The following is a 23,977-nucleotide window of genomic DNA, read 5'->3' on the forward strand; positions in this document are numbered from 1 at the left end:
ATCATTCATACTAATCATATTAATATTAATCATTAATAGTATCATTAATTGGGATGAGTAGCCGCCTACAGTATGTGATGAAAGTTTTGGTACTTTACATTACAGTGGAACATTGGTTAGCATCATTAGTCCGAACCAACTAAAACCAAAACATACACTAACCAAAAAAATAAAAAAATTCCCACAAGAAATAATGTAAATCATATGAATTTATTCCAGCAATTTTTAAAAATAAAATTGTAAATGTAGAAAACAGAATAAACACACAAACCTCAGTGCATGTATAATTAATTGGAATAAGTAGCAACCTACAGTATGAGATGAAAGTTTTGGTACTTTACATTATACAGTGGAACATTGGTTATCATCATTAGTCCGAACCGACTAAAACCAAAACATACTCTAACCAAAAAAAAAAAAAAAATTCCCATAAGAAATAATGTAAATCATATGAATCTGTTACAGCAAATGTTTTAAAATTAAATTGTAAATGTAGAAAACAAAATAAACACACAAACCTCAGTACATGTATAATTGGAACAACCAAGGAGCAACCTACAGTATGTGATGAAAGTTTTTGGTACTTTGCATTATACAGTGGAACATGCATCATAATTTTGTTCCAGAAGATCTGACTCCAACCAAAATGTACTCTAACCAAAAAAAATGTTTCTGTAAGAAATAATGTAAATCATATTAATCTGTTCCAGTGCATATATAATTAATTGGGATCAGTAGCAGCCTACAGTATGTGATGAAAGTTTTTGGTACTTTACATTATACAGTGGAACGAATTAGCTCAAACAGTTTCATATGATTTACATTATTCCTTATGGGAATTTTTTTTATTTTTTTGGTTAGAGTATGTTTTGGTTTTAGTCTGTTTGGATAAATCAAACCGACTAATTGATTAGTATGAATATTGAATATGATTTGTAAATCATATGAATCTGTTCAAACTGACTAAAACCAAAACATACTCTAACCAAAAAAAACAGAATAAACACACAAACCTCAGTACATGTATAATTGGAACAACCAAGGAGCAACCTACAGTATGTGATGAAAGTTTTTGGTACTTTGCATTATACAGTGGAACATGCATCATAATTTTGTTCCAGAAGATCTGACTCCAACCAAAATGTACTCTAACCAAAAAAAATGTTTCTGTAAGAAATAATGTAAATCATATTAATCTGTTCCAGTGCATATATAATTAATTGGGATCAGTAGCAGCCTACAGTATGTGATGAAAGTTTTTGGTACTTTACATTATACAGTGGAACGAATTAGCTGGAACAGATTCATATGATTTACATTATTCCTTATGGGAATTTTTTTTATTTTTTTGGTTAGAGTATGTTTTGGTTTTAGTCTGTTTGGATAAATCAAACCGACTAATTGATTAGTATGAATATTGAATATGATTTGTAAATCATATGAATCTGTTCAAACTGACTAAAACCAAAACATACTCTAACCAAAAACCAAAAAACAGAATAAACACACAAACCTCAGTGCATGTAGAATTTGGAGCAACCAAGTAGCAACCTACAGTATGTGATGAAAGTTTTTGGTACTTTGCATTATACAGTGGAATATTGGTTAGCATCATAATTTCGTTCCAGAAGATCTGACTAAAACCAAAACATACTCTAACCAAAAAAACATTATTATTCTGTTATTATTAATCTGTTAAAGAAAAAATAAATTAATTATAATTGTAAATGTAGCAGATTAAACATACAGACATCAGTGCATGCAGTTCCTTTATGTTTAGCACATATCAGATGAAGACATTATCCAAACCGTGGAGTAAACCGGAAGTGTTTCCTGGCCTTTGTGGATGTTTTTTCAGTCAGATGCTTGCCCGGCTCGTACTACCACGGTGAACAGGAGCGCTGTGTCCAGTGTCCGCCTGGCACCTTTCAGGAGAGGGAGGGTCAACTGGCATGTGACCTCTGCCCAGGCAGCGATGGCCACGGTCCTGTTGGGGCAAGAAACATCTCATCATGTGCAGGTAGCAAACACCAACTGTAACGTTCAGGTACTGGTTCCGTAAAATTATTCCTACCATGCTTCATCTGGCTTGTCTTCACACCACAGGCCAATGTCCCACCGGGTTCTTCTCAGGCGACGGCTTCAAGCCTTGTCAACCATGCCCTCAAGGCACCTACCAGCCAGATTTGGGTCGGACATTGTGCTTTCCTTGCGGGGGAGGACTGAGCACCAAGCGTGAGGGTGCGAGCTCCTTCCATGATTGTGAGGTGAAAGGTGAGAGCGCACAGAATCCAACATTGCGTGTAAATGGACGCTGACTTCCTTGTGTGTCTTCATCGGTGCTGCAGTGCAGTGTTCTCCGGGTCATTACTACAACACATCAGTACACAGGTGCATCCGCTGCCCGGTTGGAACCTATCAGACCGAATTCAGGCAGAATTACTGTATTTCCTGTCCTGGGAACACCACCACAGATTTTGATGGCGCCACTAGCGTATCACAGTGCAAGAGTGAGTATACAAATGAGCATTTTAGGCTTTTTCATTGATGCTAATATGTTTGTGGGGGGGGATATGTCTAGACAGGCAATGTGGAGGCGAGATGGGCGAGTTCATGGGTTACATCGAGTCCCCGAACTACCCGGGTAATTATCCAGCAAATGTGGAATGCATTTGGAACATCAACCCGCCCAGCAAGCGGAAGATCCTAATTGTGGTGCCGGAGATCTTCCTGCCCTCAGAGGACGAATGTGGAGATGTGCTGGTGATGAGGAAGAACTGTGAGTGTTTTGCATAAAAAAGGGGGGGGGGGCAGCGTGTCTGCAAACTGGATTCATCATTGTCCTTCCTGTGCTCTTGCAAGGGTCAGCTACATCCATCACTACCTATGAGACGTGTCAGACTTATGAGCGGCCTATTGCCTTCACAGCGCGCTCCAGGCGCCTGTGGATTAATTTCAAGTCCAACGAGGCCAACAGCGCCAGGGGCTTCCAGATCCCTTACGTGACTTATGATGGTAAGTAAAGCGCTCGATACAAACACGTCATCTCATGATATGACCCGGAGTATATTGTGTTTGCTCTCTCTCCCATCAGAGGACTATGAGCAGCTGGTTGAGGACATAGTACGGGATGGAAGACTATATGCTTCAGAAAACCATCAAGAAATCCTCAAGGTGAGGCCTCAACCTGCCCTAGTTAGTTGATCCCACTACACACACATCCAGTCCCGACCTGATGATATTCAATACTGCATGCGACCCAAAACTGCCATGTTTGACCTGGACCGCGCAAATAAGATCCTGGATCCGACCTGAAACTTTAAAATACTGTATTGACCCAAATGCAGTATATTGTAATCTGTAATATATGTCACAGTACTAAATTGTAGATTTATACAAAAGAGTTGCTAAACGACTTGAGTCAGAGCTTTTCTTACTGTCACTCACACATGCAAAAAAAAAAAAAATTGTCTCAAAGGTCGGGCAAGTTACCCTACAACAGAGGAGATGTTATGAGGCTAATTTTAAAATAATGGTGATCAATGAAGTAGAGGCATCGAACATCTGACGAGGAGCAAAAAATATATATTATCTTGTGGTGGAACCTCTGTTTTTTTTTAATGAAATGTACATAAACCAAATTAATTTTTCCCATGAAAAATAGTAAAAATCAATGCATCTATTCCAAACACCCAAAAATATGAACATAAAACACATTTTATAGAGATTACTTTTAGTTTTACATGCAGTAAGCAATTTGCAATACATATAAATGATGACTTAATAGATAAATGAACGTGTAAGGCCACTTATTTACCTTTAACTTGGCGTGGAGGGAGGAGGGGGAGACGATGGAAGAGCAAGCCTGTTACATTTAACATTTTGTGTACACATTGAAAGGGTGAAGGAAAAAAAAAAATTCTGGGGATCACAATAGATGAAAACATGAGCTGGAAACCTCATATTACAAATATACAACATAAGGTTGGCCAGAAATATTTCAATATTGAACAAAGCAAAATTTGTTCTCAATCATAAAATCACTCCACACTCTTTATTGTTCTCTGGTTCTACCATATCTTACTTATTGTGTGGAAATATGGGGTAAAAACTATAAAATCAATCTTCACTCGCTAAATGTACTGCAAAAAAAGGCCAGTAAGGATAATTCATAATGCCGCCTACACAGAACATACTAACTCCGTATTTCTAAAATCACAAATACTTGCTAATATAGTTAATCTTCAAACAGCTAAAATAATTCACAAGGCTAAAAATAACCAATTACCAAAAAATGTCATCCAATACTTCTCTACAAGAGAGGAGAAATATGATCTCAGAACTAGAATAACTAAATGTGAAACACTTATATGCTAGGACTACGTTAAAAAGCCATAGCATTTCAGTATGTGGAATCAAACTATGGAATGGATTGAGTAAGACCCTCAAACAATGCACAACGATGAGCCAATTCAAGAAACAATACAAGCAGTTGATGTTTGCTAAATACAAGGATGAAGAGTCTTGAACGGTTACTATGGTACCCATTATGTCATTGTATGATGTATGACATATCACCTTGTACTTTGATACTTGACCCAAAAAAATAAAAAAAATTAAAAAAAATTAAAAATATATATATTAGGAAAGCAGGAAGTGAACAAATGTAACAGTTACTGATTGTAAAAGTACCAGATGGAGGGGTAGGATTTAATAAGCTTTGCTTCTTCCTACTCCTTTTGGACATGTGGAACTGTGAACTGATTATGTGATGCATTCAATTGTAATCTGATGCATGTTCAAATGAAATAAAACCATTACCATAACAAAAATAATAAAATACATAATAAAAACTAACCATACCTTTCTTTTCTGCAATGATAATTGTACAAAAACTGTGTAGTACACTATACTATGAATGCACCAATAATAAATAACTCATAACTGTTACTGTAAACTCAGTTTGTTACAATTTTGGCAGACATCTTTATCTGTTACGCTGTTGCAAATGAATTTGAGGAACCCGAAGAACAAAAAAAAAAAAATCTAGCTCATTCAGTTTAATAATTAAATCATAAAATACACATTTAAGACTCTAACCTGTGTACTTCTTTGGTTCCAGGATAAAAAACTGATAAAGACTCTTTTTGACGTGCTGGCTCACCCAAACAACTACTTCAAGTACACCACTCGGGAGTCCAACGAGATGCTTCCTCGCTCCTTCATACGTCTCATAAGCAGCAAAGTCTCTGCTTTCCTGCGACCATACAAGTAAACATACATCTCCAACTCAGTAAACACCCCCCCCCCCCTTCCTCTCTTACAGGCTACATCCCGCAACTCTTAAAGGACTTTGACATATTAAAAAAAAACACACTTTTTTTTTTTTTTTTTACCTTCTGTTCAATTGACAAACCTTCAAAATAATTTGTGTTTGTCAGTTTTTCTATGCCGGATAAAGTACACAGACCCCGAGCGTGAGCATTTTAGTGGGGATGTAGAATATGTGAGTGGGTTCGGTTTCTATTGTGACGTGCAATGAGACCATTAAAAGGGTAGAATTGCCTGTTTGAGACAGTAGGAGTGATATTGTGTTAGAGCTTGTTGTATTTGCTTAAATGACTGGACTGAATTCCAGCTCCGACTGCGACCAAGTAAGTAAGTATGACTGTCAGTGTTGTGCAAGTGTTGTGTAACCCAAGTTCCATCATCGTATGTGTATGTGTGTGTGTGTGTATATGTGTGTCCTCGAGGAGGAGCAGTTGCTAACTAATTCATGTCGCAGCTGCGTTCCAGCTCATTTAAAGCCTTACTATGTTTGAGCTCTTAGAGCAGTTTTTACTGTTAAAACAGTTCATCTGTGCTGTCTAGACTGCACCAGCCTTTTTCCATCCCGCCCAGAATTTGTTTTTTTTTTCTTTTCCAAGGCGACTTTAAAGCAAATACAAAAAAAAAAGAAAAAAAAAAAAAAAGAAGGTGGTTATTCATTCCAGGAACACAGAGGACATTTTTTGGAAGACGAATAATAAACTAATAACTGGTAGAGCCACAGGAATGAGATGATGTAGAATGTGTCTCGGAGAGTTGAATGTCTTTGAGGGACATGATGTTTTGCTGCTTCTTGTAAAAGGTCACTTTAAAATCTTCAATCTCACTTTTGTCTTTCTGATGTACTCACGTCATAGTCTGGATATTTGAAATAGATAAAAAAAAAAAACAAAAAAACAAAGAATCTCAAAAAATACTTTAGTTGTTCCATCACCGTGGAGCAGATTTCAATCTTGTAAATAATACAAATTAAGACGAGGGTTGATTTTTGTTAAAGCAGGACCCCAGAATTTTTTTTTTTGCCCCCTAAAATGTCGTGCCCGTTCCAAATCCAAAGACTACAAACTCCCCAAAATCATGTTTCTTGTGTCCCGGTGAAGACAGCTCTTCCAAAGAGGTCACATTGTTTTGTGCACTAGATCAACAGCTCATTATTCTACCTTTTTTTTTTTTTATAGTAAAAGTGCAATGATTAAATACATATAGCACACCTTCAATTTGGTTCAAACGTGACACAAAATAATCTTGTGGAAAGCAGCACTGCATGAAAATTTAGCATTTTCTGTTTGGAAGGTTAAAAAAATATATTTTTTGTGATTTCAAAACAATGACTGCAACAGGGTATTATAATTTAACTTTAAAATAAAATAGGATACATAGTTTTAGGAGATTTAAAAAAAAAATACGTTAGAAGACCTGGCAAGTGTCCCCTGCAGTAAAACCGGAAACAGGAAGCAGCTCGGCTGGTTTAGAAACACACAATGTGATTTACAGGGCATTTATTTACTGAAAAGGCCCCAAAAAAAGCAAAAAAACAGTTTGACCGTGTCATTGCTAATCCATACGTGTACTGTATTCAAGCGAAGAAGGAAATTAAATTTTGATCGCAAAGTTGAGGCCATGTCACTCAAAAAGATTGACTGAATTTCCTCGAAAAAAATAAATCAGTAGGACTCCCCTTTAGTTCAGAATCAGCTTCTTTCCGGCAACCTGAATGATTATTTTTTTTTTTTTTTGGATTGAATTTGATGCCTTTTAAAAGAGAGTTTGCTATGATGTATCATATAGTTGATAATATTTGCACTTGAATTGTTATTGCTCATGTAAATGTCTGGATTTTGTATTGTCTTTTTAAAATGAATGGAATTGGTGTTCTTTTCTTGTAGCTTGTTTTGTTCATGAACGCTCACTCGCAGTTTAGTCTATAGATGATGATGATGATACACGTGACATTATCCACTGTAAAGAAAAAAACAAAATGTACAGGAGGTGAACACAACAAGTTTGTACTTGTTCTTGCCCAGAAACACATATTGAAATAAACATACACATTTAATGTCTGGAAGGATGTTATGAACTTTGTGAGGAAATGGCAAGGAAGCATTAAAGGGGACCTATTGTGCTTTTTTTTTTTGCTGAGTTTTTTTTTTTTTAAAGTTCTACTTGCATCAAAGCGATCCGGACTTCCTTATACAGGCTACACTAAAATGCGGACTTACGTATCCAGAAGTCCTCGAGAGCGATTAGAAGTGGCATTAAACAGTCGGAAGCAGGGAGTCTGTGGAAACACTGCAGAAAGAGGTGCAGAATCTGGAAGATCTAGAAAGCTTTCTGTGCGGGTTATTGTGTGTAGCTACTCTACAGGAGTCCACAACCCAATACAAACCGCTGAGAATGAGCATAATAGGTCCCCTTTATGGTTATGTTGTTCCTGGACTGAATACTGTAGCGCCACATCAGACGGCATATCGGCTCCAGTTAGTATGCCATGCTGAAATTAAAAAAAAAAAAAAAAATATCGAATGAAATATGTTCATTAAGTAATTATATCGATAATCCAGTGGTAGAGTTCCAACCGTTGTTTATTTATGTGTGTCTACATTTGGGAAGACTGGGAATCCACTGGCCGTTGTTGCCGCAGGTGACAGTACTCACGCCAACCCTTGTGTAACCGTGGCGACAGTCGATGGTAACGGCATCCCGGTGTTGATAAAATCTCAAGTGAGCTCGCGTCCAGGCGGCGTTGGGCACACTGGGAGGTGGACATGTGATCTCTGTGGAGAAACTAGAACTTTTATTCGGTTCTATTCATGACAAAAATGTAAATAAAGTTGTTTCAAGATGGCTGTGTGATGGCTATTTGTGTATATTGTGTACCTCGGCATGTCGGCGGTGTGCTCCATGTGCCGTTCTTTGTGCACCATACCTCCTTGTTCCCCACCAGGGTTCCTCGGCGACACTCATACACTATCACGCTCCTGTACTTATATGGACCTTCTACTGGGCCTTTCTTCATTGCGTTGGTCACCTCTGGAGGCTCTTCACACTCCACCACTGGAACACATAGAAGACTTTCTAAACCTCCATAGAATGGGGGGCGGAAAAAAAGCTGTCGAGGGTGTGAGTTGATGCAGCACCTTCACAAAAGGGTGCACGTCCATCCCAGCCAAAACTCATGCAGTTCCTGGTTGACCGTCCTACAAGATGAAACCTGGCGACAGGTTGATTATGATAAAATACATTGGTAATATAAGATTAGATTAGATTAGTACCAAGGGTGCCTCACCCCTCATCACAGTGAGCTGTAGCAGTATCTCCAAACTCCACTCCAGAGTAGATGAAGTATCCGTTTTTAATCTCGCCCGCAGAACCACACAGCTTACCTTCACAGGAAGGTAAGACAAAAGAGCGGCTTAGTGTTCGCTGTGGTTGGATATACAATTATTATTCAAAGAAAAACATGCTAGGTTAATTGGCGACTCCAAATTGTCCATAGGTATGAATGTGAGTGTGAATGGTTGTTTGTCTATATGTGCCCTGTGATTGGCTGGCGACCAGTCCAGGGTGTACGACCGCCTCTCGCCCGAAGACAGCTGGGATAGGCTCCAGCACCCCCCGCCACCCTCATGAGGATAAGCGGTAGAAAATGAAAGAATATATGGGTGTTCACATCTTGGGCTGCACGGCGGACGAGTGGTTAGTGCGCAGGCCTCACAGCTATGAGACCCGAGTTCAATTCCAGCCTCAGCCATCTCTATGTGGAGTTTGCATGTACTCCGGTTTCCTCCCCCCATTCCAAAAACATGCTAGGTTAATTGGAGACTCCAAATTGTCCATAGGTATGAATGTGAGTGTGAATGGTTGTTTGTCTATATGTGCCCTGTGATTGGCTGGCCACCAGTCCAGGGTGTACCCCGCCTCTCGCCTGAAGACAGCTGGGATAGGCTCCAGCACCCCCACGACCCTCATGAGGAAAAGCAGTAGAAAATGAATGAATGAATGAATGAATGTATACTGCAAGAGTGGTTAGCATGCAAGCCACGAAGCTAGGAGACCCAAGTTCGATTCCACCCTCGGCTATTTCTGTGTATAGTTTGCATGTTCACCCCGTGCATGGGTGGGTTTTCTCCGGGTACTCCGGTTTCCTCCCACATTCCAAAAACATGCTAGGTTAATTGGTGACTCCAAATTGTCCATAGGTATGAATGTGAGTGTGAATGGTTGTTTGTCTATATGTGCCCTGTGATTGGCTGGCGACCAGTCCAGGGTGTACCCCGCCTCTAGCCTGAAGACAGCTGGGATAGGCTCCAGCACCCCCCGTGACCCTCGTGAGGAAAATCGGTAGAAAATGAATGAATTAATGTATACTGCAAGAGTGGTTAGCATGCAAGCCACAAAGCTAGGAGACCCAAGTTCGATTCCACCCTCGGCTATTTCTGTGTATAGTTTGCATGTTCTCCCCGTGCATGCATGGGTTTTCTCCGGGTACTCCGGTTTCCTCCCACATTCCAAAAACATGCTAGGTTAATTGGCGACTCCAATTTGTCCATAGGTATGAATGTGAGTGTGAATGGTTGTTTGTCTATATGTGCCGCTGGGATAGGCTCCAGCACCCCCCGCAACCCTCGTGAGGAAAAGCGGTAGAAAATGAATGAAGTTCTTACGTTCACATTTGAGCAAAAGTGGCGTCCATTGTCCCCTGACACAATTCCTGTATCTGCTGCCACCCACTGGCCGGTAGCCGACATCACATATGTAATGGACTTGCTCCCCAGGGGCAAAGGTCGTCCTGGTGATGAACCTGTCAGCTAGGTTGGTGTTAGAGTTCTTGATATTTGCAGGAGTGCCACAGCCGCCTGTAAAAACATGATTGTCACATGATGGAATGACTTTAAAACACCCACAGAGGAAGTAGTAGTCACCTTGGCTTAGGGAGGTCAGGCACCGGGGGGGTTTGGGTTCCCACTGGCCTGAGGGGCCACATGTTATCTGTTGTGGGCCATCCAACATGAAACCTGAACTGCAGGTGAAGGTCACCTTCTCACCCACGTGGTGAAAGGAAACATTGCTGCCCACTGAGTCGGCCACTTCAGGAGTGGAGCAGGTCATGTCTTCTGTATGGTGTTGAAATAATTCCAACTATGAATATATCTTCCAACTCTTACATATCATTATGTATGACGACGGACCCCAAAACTACCTTCACATGTGGGGAATTTACCAGTCCATCCACTTTTCTTACACGTCATGTACTTGGGTCCTTTTAAAGTGTATCTGATAACCAGGAGAAACACGAATGTGGTCATTTATTCTATGGAGCTTTCATTGTCCAATCAGAGTTTACCCATCATTGCATATAGCGTAGACCTTCTCCCCGATGAATGAATGTCCTTCATATTGCAGCCGCCCGTGGGGTAGATCTCCAGCATTACCACATGATTTCTCTGGAAGCAATGAAATGAAAACAATATTGGGATTAGAGGTTATCTATGAGGTAAATGGAATAGAGTCTAGGGCGCCCTCTTGTGGTCATAAATCAAAACTCTGTTGAACATGTTTTAGCAGGTGACCACAAGAGGGCGGCATGTATTTAGAAACATTTCATTCATTCATTTTCTACCGCTTATCCTCAGGAGGGTGGCGGGGGTTGCTGGAGCCTATCCCAGCTGTCTTTGGGCGAGAGGCGGGGTACACCCTGGACTGGTCACCAGCCAATCACAGGGCACATATAGACAAACAACCATTCACACTCACATTCATACCTATGGACAATTTGGAGTCGCTAATTAACCTAGCATGTTTTTGGAATGTGGGAGGAAACCGGAGTACATGCAAACTAAACATAGAGATGGCTGAGGCTGGAATTGAACTCGGGTCTCCTAGCTGAGGCCTGCGCACTTACCACTCGACCGCCGTGCAGCTCAAGATGTGAACACCCATATATTTTTTCATTTTCTACCGCTTAACCTCATGAGGGTGGCGGGGGTTGCTGGAGCCTATCCCAGCTGTCTTTGGGCGAGAGGCGGGGTACACCCTGGACTGGTCGCCAGCCAATCACAGGGCACATAGTATAAACAAACAACCATTCACACTCACATTCATACCTATGGACAATTTGGAGTCGCTAATTAACCTAGCATGTTTTTGGAATGTGGGAGGAAACCGGAATACATGCAAACTAAACATAGAGATGGCTGAGGCTGGAATTGAACTCGGGTCTCCTAGCTGTGAGGCCTGCGCGCTTACCACTCGACCGCCGTGCAGCTCAAGATGTGAACACCCATATATTTTTTCATTTTCTACCGCTTAACCTCATGAGGGTGGCGGGGGTTGCTGGAGCCTATCCCAGCTGTCTTTGGGCGAGAGGCGGGGTACACCCTGGACTGGTCGCCAGCCAATCACAGGGCACATATAAACAAACAACCATTCACACTCACATTCATACCTATGGACAATTTGGAGTCGCTAATTAACCTAGCATGTTTTTGGAATGTGGGAGGAAACCGGAATACATGCAAACTAAACATAGAGATGGCTGAGGCTGGAATTGAACACAGGTTTCCTAGCTGTGAGGCCTGCGCGCTAACCACTTGATCACCGTGCAGCCCAAGATGGGGAACAACCCTATAAAATTAGAAAAAGAAAAAAGAAACTCCTGGTAAATGTGTCTTACTTTCACATTTTAGAGTCAACTTGGTCCAGGTTCCATCGATGCACGTCACTGACAGGTTGCCAGCGTGAGGAACGAAGTCCTCAACACAGTTATAGTAAACCTTCTGCCCGCTGTCAAACATATGTCTCCTGCTGAATCTGCTCCTGAGTCTGGTGGTTGGATACTTGGGCGGTGAAGAGCATCTTCTTGGAATTTGAGCTATTTTTAGAAAATACAACACTGTCCATTCACAAGTTCATGACATTACAAAATGTTTTTGTTTTGTTTTTTGTTTTTTTTACTTACCAGAGGCGAGTAAAGAAATGGCTAAAAAGAAAATAATCCTCAAGTTCTTCATGTTTGGGTGTGCGTCGGTCCAATGAGGATTACAAGTGATGGGAGGATGATGGCACTATTTATAGACGACCGCCCTGTATGACATCAGCAGCATTACAAACTCACTGCCGGTTACAATCATCACCAGACACAACAGCATCGTGAATTAGAGATTTATTTGGACGGTTATTGACATTAAAGCATTAAAATTATAACATTTTTACTAATTTGTGTTATTTTAACCTATTACTACAAAGTTAAGCTTAGAAGGAAATTTAAAATGCATTTCGGTCTTTTGACCTTTTAAATAAATGCAATCGTGAATATATACAATCAAGTATTCTGCAGTGAAATCATTTCCAATGTGGTTCTCAAATAGCAACATGACAACTGTGGATGACTAAACGCTTGGCAACAACAGCACACGCCCTGCTTCCCACATACGGGCGGAATTCTTGGTACCCATACACCAAAGATGGAAAAAAAAAAAAAACCACAAGTAGCACTGAAATAAATGGAAACTAGTAAATCAAGAAAAATGTACTGACATTGCTAATGAAATAGACTTGGACCAAAAAAAATGACACCCTGAACCTAATACTTTGTTCAGAAGCACTTCCTGTAACTCTTAATGAGACCTCATGTTTAAGTTCTTTCCACAGTTGGCCAATTGGATTTAAATCAGGGCTAATAAAAGGCTAATACTAATTTCTCACCAATTAATACCTCATGCTGTTATGTGGTTGAATATGGTCTTATGTTAGTCACACTATTATTTAACAAGCGTGAATATTATTTAGGTGTTCAATTATTTTCTCTGATTACATCTACTACATTGGGTAATACCAGAATATTTCTAGGGCTGTCAAAAATAACGCATTAACGACGGTAATGTGTGTAATTGACACATGCGCACGTCTCTGTTTTGACGGCAGACAAAAGCACAGTGGAACTTCATCACACACTTCTTCAATTATGGACAATTTGGACTTGCCAATTAACCTAACATGCATGTTTTTGGGATGGGAGAGGAAACTGGAATACCAGGAGAAAAAAAAACACGCACGGGGAGAACATACAAACTGCACACAGATGCCCAAGCGGCGAATTGAACGCAGGATTTCCCGATCTCCAGAATGTGTGGCCTACATTGGAATCAATGTGTTGGATCACATTATGACAATAATTTTAAATGGCACATTTACAATTTATCTTAAAATAAATCTAATGAATATAGATTTGACCCTGATGCTGCCGAATAAATACACAAAACATAAAAAATAAATCTAAACAGCTCAGCAGCTTATATTTCATTACGTTGAAATAATTTGAAATGCACCTTGTAGCACTGTGCTAACATACAGCATGATGGATTGTATAGTCTTTATAAAAAGGAAAACATTCTTGAAAACTGGTGACCACGCCCCATTCCATTTCGGCCGACTCAAACTCTTACAATCACGTTCTAGTAAGACAAAACAGTGTCCTATCTGAGCAACAGGGGGGCGGCAGTCGAAAAAAAAAACCATAGAGAGCATTTTTCTATGACCTCGGACACCTCGGTAAGAGTGCTTTCAAATATTTGTAGGTTTGAACTAATATAGATCACTGTGATGATTAGACAAGGACATTTGACCTTTGGTCCCGGCCATCCTGGGTCCCCTCGGTTTGGGTTTCATTCAAAACTCACCAACAAAAGTACACTGGAGCTTTAAGACAATCAGTTAAACGCACAGTAAGCTTTGTAAAGTCAATGCGAGGGTGACAAAAAGCAGTCACAGTCAAAGGCAAACCTATTTCTCCTCAAATAGAAGAAATAACTATAAGCAGCACATGACTTAGTAAGACTTAAAACCTATTAAGAGACACATTTTTGCACAAGTGTTGACATTATACACTTTTTTTTTTGCCAATCCACAACTACACAAATGTGCAAATGTAGAGGTTTCTCTTGTGCCTGCCCACCACAGACAAGAACATAAGGAGGCACATAAGCTGGATACGAGCTAATGAAGACAACTGGCTTCCACTCAGGCGTACAACTAAACATTGACACTATGTGTTGTGCTTAAGTCTAATGCACCATAAACTACAGTATAAATTGCTAACAATTCATGGATGGAGTGTTTTTCTTACGACGGTACAGTGATTTGGACTCATTAGGTGCAAAGTTGTTAGCGTTAAACAACAAATGCTAACGGTGTGTAAGTGCTAGGGAGGATTGAAATGCGGGATCTTTGCAAACAGAAGTGCATATATGAAGAAAAGCTGGGGCATACTATGTATTTGGTCAGCGGTGTCACCTGAGACTAAATGGAAGCACCTTTTCCAGAACAGTCTGTACAGTCGCCCGAGTCTGCAGCACTGAAGCCGTTCAAGGAGTCCTGTAAAGATGCAAACATCGAGTGAGGGAATTCTGAGCAGGTTATCAAATACACCTAACCAGGAGGAAAGTTGTTCTGAGTGATAACTAGATGTTTCTCTGCTAGACACAAGTAACAAATAAACTAATTTACTTTATTTTTTTGTGTACTAACCTCACTTTCTTGCAGATCCACACCCTCAAATGACTCCGAGAATTGCATGCTGGATAAAGCGGGAGCATGGGACACACGAGGCTGCGGAGGGTTGCCCATGCTGTAAAGGCGAGGCCGCTTGATCTGGTCATGGCTGGACAGCGGTGTGAAGCTGTTCCTCCGATAGAAAGCTGGTGGAACCTCTCCTCGCTCTTTATTCTGCAGAGAAACACCTTGAATGAACGAATGTTCACACATGGCGTTAAATGATTTACAACATCCACCTTTCCATGTTGTCAACATAGTAAGTTAGGGCATAACCTGGAGCTCTACACTAAACTGTCAGTTGCTAAAATAAAGCAAAGTCACAAAAAGGGATGGGCACCTCAAAGAGTTTTTTTTTTTTATCCGCAGTTAAGACATTGCAAAGTGACAGTAAGTTAATACAGCTGTAAAGAGAAAACATTAAGCCGGAGTTTTGGCAGGTTGCAATTTTAAAGGGGACCTGTTTTCTGACCTATAAATGTAGTTAAAATGTTGTATTCTCATGTTAAACGATGCCAAAGTTTCAGTTAATGAGGTTTGCGCATTTGGATGTGAGCCCTGAAAGGAAGTTGGGGATGGCTGAAAATGCTCAGTTGGAGTTCCGAATTCCCTACCAGCAAAAGAAATGATTTGGAATCTGTCAACGTCATTTCACACCGGACTGGTTGATGGGCGGCTATACAGCTGGACTAGCCAAAAAACTGTTGCTGAAGCCCTATGCTTTTCCAATGTTACTTGGTGGTGTGGACTGAGCAAGCAGCAAGTGACTGTTAATCAGCGTCCTAACTGCTGTAGAAAACGCTATACTCTAAAATGCTAAAGCTACTTCTTGAAGTAACCTCTTTTCTTGAGAAATTTCAGACTGTCCAGTCTCTACTTCTGGATCGGAATCGGAATCCAACACAGTTAAAAGCAGACATTTTAAAAAGATAAATCGCTGTTTATTATCAATTCCGATACCGTTCCTTAGCTGCACAAACCGGAACTCCTTTTAAAGTACTTGCTAGTGTGAGCAACCACAGCGAAGTGGGCGTGCCTAAAAGCATGCCATGGGTGGAATAAATTAAAAACAGACCTTTTTCGCGGGAACCACAACATCCAAAGAAATACAGCAAAATAGGTCCAGATTCTAGAAGCTTTATGTGCTGGTTATTGTGTGTAGCTGCTCTATAGAGTCCACAACTCAATACAAAAGGGCCGAAAAATGATCATAATAGGTCCCCTTTAAAAATGGCAATATAGGTACATTAAGAAACAAATCACCAAAAAAATAAAACAACTGACTGCATATGACACCTCCCCCAAGGTCTGAAACACTGCGTGCTTTGGGAGCGCCAAAGCCACCATTAAAGTTGCTCTCTAACCTTCTACTACGTGCTACCCTGTAAATTGTTGTACCCTGAATTTGTTTATGTGGGATCACTCACTCTGTCTAGGACTCCAGGCTGAACGTCTCACTGCAAATAACAAACAATCACAACCAGGAAACAAATATGAAGCTGCCTTTAAGTGAGGCAAACAGACGAAAGACAAAAATATTCAATTCGGTACAATAAGCTGATGCAAGACACTCTTGTTAACTCAACTTCAGCATCAGTTAAAGGAAATTGTTAATTTGTTATGTTGTCATTGCATTCAATCTGGTGAAAATGCAGGTAATGTACAGTATGTGCTCACTTTAAAGCCACAAGGCATCAAACGCTCCGTTCACTTGACAACATCCATTCATAAACATGAACAAATATTTTTCTCAATCAACTTTCTGGCTGGTTGTTATGGTTTCATAATTTGGCCACTACGTAAAACTGGCATCAACAGCTTTATAACGACTTTGTTTTGACTTCTGCTAACCAAATAAAACTAGTCTGGGGATTTTTTTTTTCTTTCCATTTCTGAGCATTGAGGTTGAACTGTTGCGTTCCGGCAACCACATTCAGAGGAACCCGCCTCCCAGTTTTAAAGAAAACAATCAAAAAAGTCAGAAGCTTACTAATGGTCTGTCCCTGTGAGTGTTGACAGCCTCCACCTTCAGGTCAAACATATCCACTTTACACCCTAGTAGAGCAGGCGGATGAAGCGGGTGGGGTGGGGTGGGATAAGAAACGTTACAAAGCGGCCAATAGATATACATTTGGACACAGTGTGGACACTTACCATAAGCCACGGGGGTGAGTTTGAGCACAGTGTGGAGGGGACACTTCAAGTATGGAAGATCGTCTGTAACAAACAACATGTTGAACCGTTTGTGGTGCACATTGTGACAAACTCGTAATGCTGCTGTCATGCCACACCCAATTGCGGCTTTGGGAGAACAGGAACCTTTCAACTCAAACTTCTAAATTATAGTTCCATGTTTTACAAATACAGGACGCTTTGAGACAACCTCACTGGTTGCCATATTGGAGAAACCTGCACAGTCAAATACGGTGCAGAGACTAATAATAAACAAGCCACAAATGGCCCCAGGGCTGTATTTTGGCCACCAGACTGCTGAATGCCAAATAAGCCTCTCTACCTGCCCACATGCAAAACTAAAAATTATTATTATTTATTCTAAATTATTTAAATTATTTGTACAAATTACTGTTTACGCTGTACATTGTTGTTCATATTTGATGTCATCTCTTCTCCACATTATTATTATTATTATACGGGAGCCAGGCAACAACGTTTCGTTGGCAATTTCACTGCTGTGATATTGTGCAATGACAATATAGATAGAGACAGATAGACTATTTTGGACACGCACAATTTTAAAGCTCGTTGACATGTTTGAGTGTGCAACGGGATGTCACATCACTCATCGGATATTCCACTTGTTACTGTAGCTTTCCGTTGTTAGCAAAAAATGGCAATTAGAAAGACAAGACTGTTGCATTACAACAGTCAGTAGAGCTGAAATTGGATGAACACACCTTTGTAAATACGATTTTTTCTCATGCTTTTTTACCTGCACTCTTGTCCAGAAAGTAGGCGAGCAAGCAGCGCATGACAGCCTGATGACAGATAACCAGCACGTTGCCCTGTCGCTCCAGCTCCATAATAACAGGCTCCAGTCGCTGGACCAGGTCCTGGTAGGACTAGAACCAAGGCAAAGTTACATACAGAGTCCAATGTGATCAATTACACAAATAAGATGTCAAATTACTTCTCCTCCTGGATAGCGGTAGTGGTACTTGTCCTGGTACCTCATGGCATACTCATCTGGGTAGGTTTCTTCTATCATTTTATAAGTCATCTCTTCACACACTCCCTGAAACACAACGCAGTTAAACACTACAGCTGATGGCTCTTGTGGTATGATCGTCACTTTGGCCTAAGACATACAGCATCAATCTCATTGAGGATCTTCCACTGCTCGTAAGGAACACCTAGCTCTTCAGCAGTTTGAATGGTGCGCCTTAACTGACTGGTCCACACTTTCAGGTCTGACAGATGATGTTCTTCTACAAAACCCCTTAGTGCAGCTGAAAACTGACACAGACAACGTAATAAAATGGCTGTATGTTTTTCAACGTGCATCGTTTTTATACCTATGTTAGGCATATACTAGGAAAACATTGTTAGATCAATCCTAGCACCTCTTTGCCTCGGTCCGAGAGCTCAGAGTCTCCGCCGATGCGTCCTTGCTGATTGTGGTGGCTCTCTCCATGCCGGCAGAGGTAGATGGAGTGAGAGTGGACGTGGATGTTCATGAGGTAGTAGACAATTTTACTCTGAATGTAATCCTGAACCCTATTGACAAGGAAACGCCGGCCAACGTTGATAACCTGAATGAAGGACAGGTTCCTGCAAACAAAAAACAGCAGAAGATGGCAGTGAGTTTCACACAAACAAGCATTTGTCTGTTGTGTCAAGATTGTGGAAGGTGTATCACTTAATTTAACTTAGACAGAACTTAAAACTTAATAGTCATGCCTTCCATGACATCGCAATTTAGCTTTTCTTTTCAGTAACACAGGTATACTTTCTTTTGTCTGAATAAAGCTTATTTTGTCAGTAAGATGATTGTGTTTGTTCTCTACTTACTTGTCACCAAATGTTCCTATTAATTATAATAATTTATTACAACAATTTTATGGCCATAATCTTCTAAAAACACCACACATTTTTAAGAGAAACTCCTGCGAAATCTCCAGAAAACCCACCAGATGCTGGGGGAACTGGTAAATCACTGTCAAAATGTTTCATACGTATATGTTTCATATACATGTACTCTGCTTTAATATGCAATTAAGTGCTCTTTGGGGGTAAGGTTACAAATAACACTTAAAAACACTTTAAAAAATAAGCCTTACTACACAAAATCAGGCATTTGAGGTCACAACAATCATGCTTTTCATCTCCCTCTGCTGGACAACTTCAAATCAACATATTTTTTTATGCACAAAATCATGTAACTAAACATGAAAAATACAGATGACATGTAAAAATCTTACTTGTCATGTTCATCTGGATCCAAAGGCTGGTAAGTTACTTTGTAACACTCTATTCTCTTGAGAAAATCCTCCATGACACTTTCCCTGTCCCTTTCAGGATAGTCCGGACTGGACACCTTTACGTCCTATTAAAAGAGAAAGTGATATACGGTCAGTGGAAGCAGGTGAGGCAAAGCATGATAAAAAAATAATATTTGTCTGTCCGTTGCCTATGTTGCACAGAGGAATCCAAAAATGAAAATACACACACATATATATATTGTTTCTATAGTTACCAGGATGTTTGTTGCAATAACATCGGGATCATCGCATATTGATTCAACAAAAAACACCTGAAAGAAAAAAAAAACATTTTAAAACACACACACACACACACACACACACACACACACACACACACACACTACAGCAAATTAGCAATGGAGATTTGACCTTGTATGCATTCTTCTTTGCAAAATTAAGGATGAGCTCCCGCCTCTCTCTGGTGGTGTTGGTAGCATCAAAAACCTGTTATGTAAAACGAGACTTTAGGCCATATCAGGCAATCCCATACATTACATTATACACATATTTTAATGTTTATTAAAACATTTTGGTTTTCTTACAGCGATCTGCCCTCCTTCCTCATTCAGATAGACCTTGACATCCTGCAGTGCCACCAGAGCGCACTGTCTGCACAAAACCAAAGTGATATGAATGCTTAAAGATTTGTCAATAAACACCTGGGAGTTGAAAGAGGCATCTGTTTGCTTTCTAGCCTGCTGGGCTGCTCTTACTCACTTTCTAATTTTCATGGCTTCTTCGTTGTCATGTCTGAAAAAGTCATACGACTTGTACGACTTCACAGCTTCTCTCCTATAAACGCCAAGGTTGAATACTGCAGGGAAACCAGAGAAGAGCATGACAACACAACACAACTGTGACCTTCATATCAACTGAGCCATAGAAACCGGTTTACCTGCATTCCTCTGCAGTGTACAACACAACCTTAGAGCAGTGTTGTCATCAACACACATTTTTAGCCTAACGCACGTGACGTGATTTGGGAAATAGCTGTAAGCATGGCAACAATGTAGACTTGAAAGCATGACAGTAATGTACTGTTCATCTGAGGATCATTGTGGCCTCAACAAAGACATAAAACAATTAACCACAAGCAGCAGTGTAAGTAAGAATGCAATCTGCGACCCCAGTTAGTCCCAAGCAAAGGTAAGAATTTAAATTGTTAATCAAATGGCTGAATGCCCTGTCAGAGTTTAGTTTAGTTAATTAAATTACACAAGGCTCGAGTTGGTTTGTATTTGCTGATGACTTGATACCAACCCTTTGTCGGTACGCCAATCCAGTTGAGGTAGCGTGTCAGCTTCTTGGACATGTAGGTTTTTCCACGAGCGGGCAACCCAATCATCACAATCATAGTTGGAGAATTGGTCATGTAGGAGGCCCAAGCTGTTCAACCAAACACACACACAAAACACAAATACATAAAGGCAAGTGGTGAAATAATACAAAATCGGTGCTGCAGTTGTGTCAATTTTAGTTTAACCATTCACTTGAAACTGCATGTCAACTGGTTAACATTTCTCCAAGTCTGGGCTGTTTATCAAACATCTTCAGTGATTGAATAAAACACACAATGGAAATACACAGGTTCCTGTTTCCATAGAGGCACTCATTTTGCTACAAATATGTGACAGAGAAAATACCAAGCAAGCCCAGACTGGACTTGACATATCCTAACACTTTAGACATGTAGTATACCTAAAAAGGGACCTCTGGGAGGTAAAGCACCTAGTAATGGGAATCTTGCCAAAGCACCTGGCCATATCTGTGTTAAGATGTAGAAATTCTGTGCAGGATATTGTGTGTAGCTGCTCTATAGGTATAGAAGTCCACAACTCAATACAAAAGGGTCGACAAATGAGCATAACATCCAACATAACTCTGGTTTATCACACCCGAGTAAAATTTTTGTAGCCACAGCTAGGCCAGGTTACTGCCTACACCTGTTCTCATTCATGACATCACTTAAATAGAACCTGCCTGACAAAGTGAAGTGGGCCAAAGGCTCCTCAAAAGCAAGATATTGTGCCAAGATACATAAACGGAACAGTTTCTAACGCTTTGGGATTCCAGCAAATGGCAATGACTCATCCAAGAGGTCACAAAAGACCCCACAACTACATGCCTAGCTTCAGTTAAGGTCCGTGTTCATTACTTTTAAAGCCAAAATGCAGTGTCTCAGAACATTACAATATTACATAATATCAGTGCCTGTATTCTCTGGTCTAAAAGTTAAACTTTTTGGAAAGAAGGCTGCATTTCAGAAAAAAACATCATACCAACGGTAAAATATAGTGGTGGTAGTGCGATGGTATAGGGCTGTTTTGCTGCTTCAGAACCTGGAAGACTCCCTGCAATAATTCCTAGAAGCCATTGCTCCGTGATAACTCTCTTCGACAAACAGCAGAGCTGGGGGGGAGGGCAAGTGTAAGGTTTGTACCCCGGAACATCATACCAACGGTAAAATATAGTGGTGGCAGTGCGATGGTATGGGGCTGTTTTGCTGCTTCAGAACCAGGAAGACTCCCTGCAATAATTCCTAGAAGCCATTGCTCCATGATAACTGGGTAAAATCTTCGACAAACAGCAGAGCTGGGGGGAGGGCAAGCATAAGGTTTGTACCCCGGAACACCCATATAAGGAATTCCAGCTCACAATGGTGTTGGAAAAAAAGCTCTCTGAAACTGAGCGTTCAGAGCCATCCCAAACTTCTCTCAGGGCTCACTTCCAAATGCGCAAACCTCAATATCTGAAACTTTGGCATTGTTTAGCACGAGCGTACAACGTGTATAGGTCATGCACAAAAGTGTAAAAAGCAGAACAAGTCCCCTTTAAGGTGACTAGTTAATATTCAAGAAACTTAGCTCATGACTCAGCCATTTACCCTTGATGGATAGAGGGCAAAAAAACCACTTACAGCACTTTTTCTCATTGGCTCGGAGGTCCATTCTTTTGGACTCTATAGAGTCATCCAAGGATTCTGCCAGTTTCTGGTGTCTTGCAGTCATGGCAGGTTCAGATTGTTATGGCGCTGGCCTGTTGCTCCCTCTTCACGGTCAAGATGAGGTCAGCATCTCTCGGTAGAGGAAGTGCTCATATCGAATGACACATGAACCAATCGATGAAATGTCTACAGCCAAAAGAGAAAGGATGTTTGATGGAACACATTTTAGGATGAATTTATTGGTGCACTCGCCGTGCTTAGGTTTATTTGTCATATTTAACGATTGGAATACACACGCTATTAAATTGTTTAATACTGATAGCGATAAGTGCCTTACCTACACTAGTAGGAAATGCTGATTATGACGGTTCCGAAAATCCTAATTCATAGACACATTTTAGTCTTTGAAGGACAAACTAAGAAGTTAGGGGACTAAAAGATCAGTTGTAGTACGACATGTATTTTCATAATTGGAAATGCATGAGACGTTCAAGCTCCCCGAGACTGAACTCAACAACTAGCTCTAAAAGTTCATAATATATGCTTTACATATTGTGTTATAGTGGTATAACGTAACGGCGCAGCGAAAGTGTAAACTTGGAATGCTTACCAAGACGACAGCAGGTGTCGGACAACGTTCGTTTCTCCTTTGTTAAAATGCTGCCATCAGTTGGCGACACCTTCCTGCTCTCTCATTTTTTCTGCTCCTCCTCTTGACAGGACGTGAAGCACAGCCAAGCTTGTGACGCCACCACAACATCCGGCTAAGATCTTCAAATTAAAACATATTCTGGAGCCTGTCTATCTCGGTGCCAATTGTGCATAAATTATAAATGATTTAAGTATATATTAATGTTGAAAGTTAAATATGTGACGTTCAATCTCATATTGGTATTCTACACCCGGGTCGAAAAAAACTATAACACTGCTTTTGACAGAAATTAGTTGGTCAGACAATTTTACTTTGAAGGCTGTTCAGTGATCATGTTCCTTCGTTAGGTGGGTAATGATAAATGATTCGTGATGCAGCCTATGGGAGGCGCTATGTTCAGTTTGACAGAAGCCTGATTTGGGGTAGTCAATAGAGGGAAACTGTCGTGTTGGAAATGTAAAAATTACATGTATACCATGTGAACATGATTACTTTAGCTTCAGCCGTTTTTAACCTTATCTGTAATTCACGTTAATTTTGACAGGCATGTGAACAGCACATTGTCTACAATTTTTAATTTTTCCACCTACCAATAAAATTACTTTAACTGGTCTACTATGTGTTGTCTACGTGGTGTTTAACAATTGGCAGCAATTTAGTTTTAGCTAACAGGTAACAACACAAAAACTAGCAGTCATAGGTATCTAAAATACATACAAAACCAAAGAAAGATCACAGAATTAAAAGGGAAAATGAACTTACCAATTGAGATATTTCTCCACCGGGGATAGTTTAACTTTTGATGGATGCAAGATTGGCGTGAGGCACGTTTTGGCTAGCTCCCCAACTCTCTGCTATGGCGCTTCTCCACCGGAAGCTACCTGAAGGTGATGAATACGGCCAGTCGCGTGTTACTGCCACCTTCTGCTCTGGAGAAGTATTGCAAATGGGATTCCAATCTGAACCCATTAGGTTATGCTGACATAAAGCAATCAAGTAGTT

The 23,977-nt window shown here is 40.5% G+C and overlaps 3 protein-coding genes across 9 annotated transcripts in view; 1 reads left to right on the forward strand and 2 right to left on the reverse strand.

Moving 5' to 3' along the window:
- The window catches only part of scube3 (signal peptide, CUB domain, EGF-like 3), a 90,389-nt gene extending 83,864 nt beyond the window's left edge, over positions 1 to 6,525 (forward strand). For 4 of the 5 annotated variants that reach the window (XM_078796797.1, XM_058050618.2, XM_078796795.1 and 1 more), the window contains 7 exons: positions 1,859 to 2,020; positions 2,107 to 2,274; positions 2,349 to 2,510; positions 2,582 to 2,779; positions 2,863 to 3,015; positions 3,095 to 3,174; positions 5,123 to 6,525. In XM_078796797.1, coding sequence (XP_078652923.1) covers positions 1,859 to 2,020; positions 2,107 to 2,274; positions 2,349 to 2,510; positions 2,582 to 2,779; positions 2,863 to 3,015; positions 3,095 to 3,174; positions 5,123 to 5,275 — 1,076 coding nt within the window. In that variant the 3' untranslated portion in view covers positions 5,276 to 6,525. The remainder of the gene's footprint in view (positions 1 to 1,858; positions 2,021 to 2,106; positions 2,275 to 2,348; positions 2,511 to 2,581; positions 2,780 to 2,862; positions 3,016 to 3,094; positions 3,175 to 5,122) is intronic. The other variant, XM_078796796.1, reaches the window with a different exon arrangement.
- Positions 275 to 12,432, reverse strand: LOC131103986 (complement receptor type 1-like). Of its 2 annotated transcripts, XR_013629895.1 has the most exons (13): positions 12,287 to 12,432; positions 12,002 to 12,199; positions 10,673 to 10,772; positions 10,529 to 10,602; positions 10,251 to 10,442; positions 9,993 to 10,184; positions 8,615 to 8,711; positions 8,466 to 8,539; positions 8,206 to 8,382; positions 7,905 to 8,102; positions 7,548 to 7,819; positions 2,075 to 2,415; positions 275 to 1,987 (listed from the first exon to the last, which is right to left on the reverse strand). XR_013629895.1 is itself a non-coding variant. In XM_078796799.1 (11 exons), the coding sequence occupies exons 1-10, from the start codon at positions 12,336 to 12,338 to the stop codon at positions 7,915 to 7,917; spliced, it is 1,344 nt and encodes a 447-aa protein (XP_078652925.1). In that variant the 5' UTR covers positions 12,339 to 12,432; the 3' UTR covers positions 3,566 to 7,819; positions 7,905 to 7,914. The 2 variants fall into 2 exon arrangements, 1 of the variants encoding a protein (XP_078652925.1); XM_078796799.1 differs by lacking the exons at positions 275 to 1,987; positions 2,075 to 2,415 and having other exon boundaries at positions 3,566 to 7,819.
- A 779-nt stretch (positions 12,433 to 13,211) lies between these two features.
- On the reverse strand, positions 13,212 to 23,074 carry LOC131103985 (6-phosphofructo-2-kinase/fructose-2,6-bisphosphatase 2-like). Of its 2 annotated transcripts, none has more exons than XM_078796798.1 (16): positions 22,934 to 23,074; positions 22,297 to 22,509; positions 20,640 to 20,765; positions 20,097 to 20,193; positions 19,922 to 19,988; positions 19,749 to 19,823; positions 19,592 to 19,648; positions 19,317 to 19,441; positions 18,459 to 18,666; positions 18,205 to 18,351; positions 18,026 to 18,130; positions 17,828 to 17,957; positions 17,032 to 17,094; positions 16,868 to 16,932; positions 14,854 to 15,051; positions 13,212 to 14,700 (listed from the first exon to the last, which is right to left on the reverse strand). In XM_078796798.1, exons 2-16 carry the CDS (start codon positions 22,385 to 22,387, stop codon positions 14,626 to 14,628), a joined length of 1,629 nt encoding a protein of 542 aa, XP_078652924.1. In that variant the 5' UTR covers positions 22,388 to 22,509; positions 22,934 to 23,074; the 3' UTR covers positions 13,212 to 14,625. The 2 variants fall into 2 exon arrangements, with proteins under 2 accessions (XP_078652924.1, XP_057906605.2); XM_058050622.2 differs by lacking the exon at positions 13,212 to 14,700 and adding an exon at positions 16,305 to 16,334 and having other exon boundaries at positions 14,902 to 15,051.
- Positions 23,075 to 23,977: the final 903 nt, after the last annotated feature.

Source organism: Doryrhamphus excisus, linkage group LG15 (genome assembly GCF_037039965.1).
Source record: "Doryrhamphus excisus strain RoL-2023G ecotype Guam linkage group LG15, RoL_Dexc_Guam_v1.1, whole genome shotgun sequence".
In the NCBI taxonomy this organism is placed as follows: Eukaryota; Metazoa; Chordata; class Actinopteri; order Syngnathiformes; family Syngnathidae; genus Doryrhamphus; species Doryrhamphus excisus.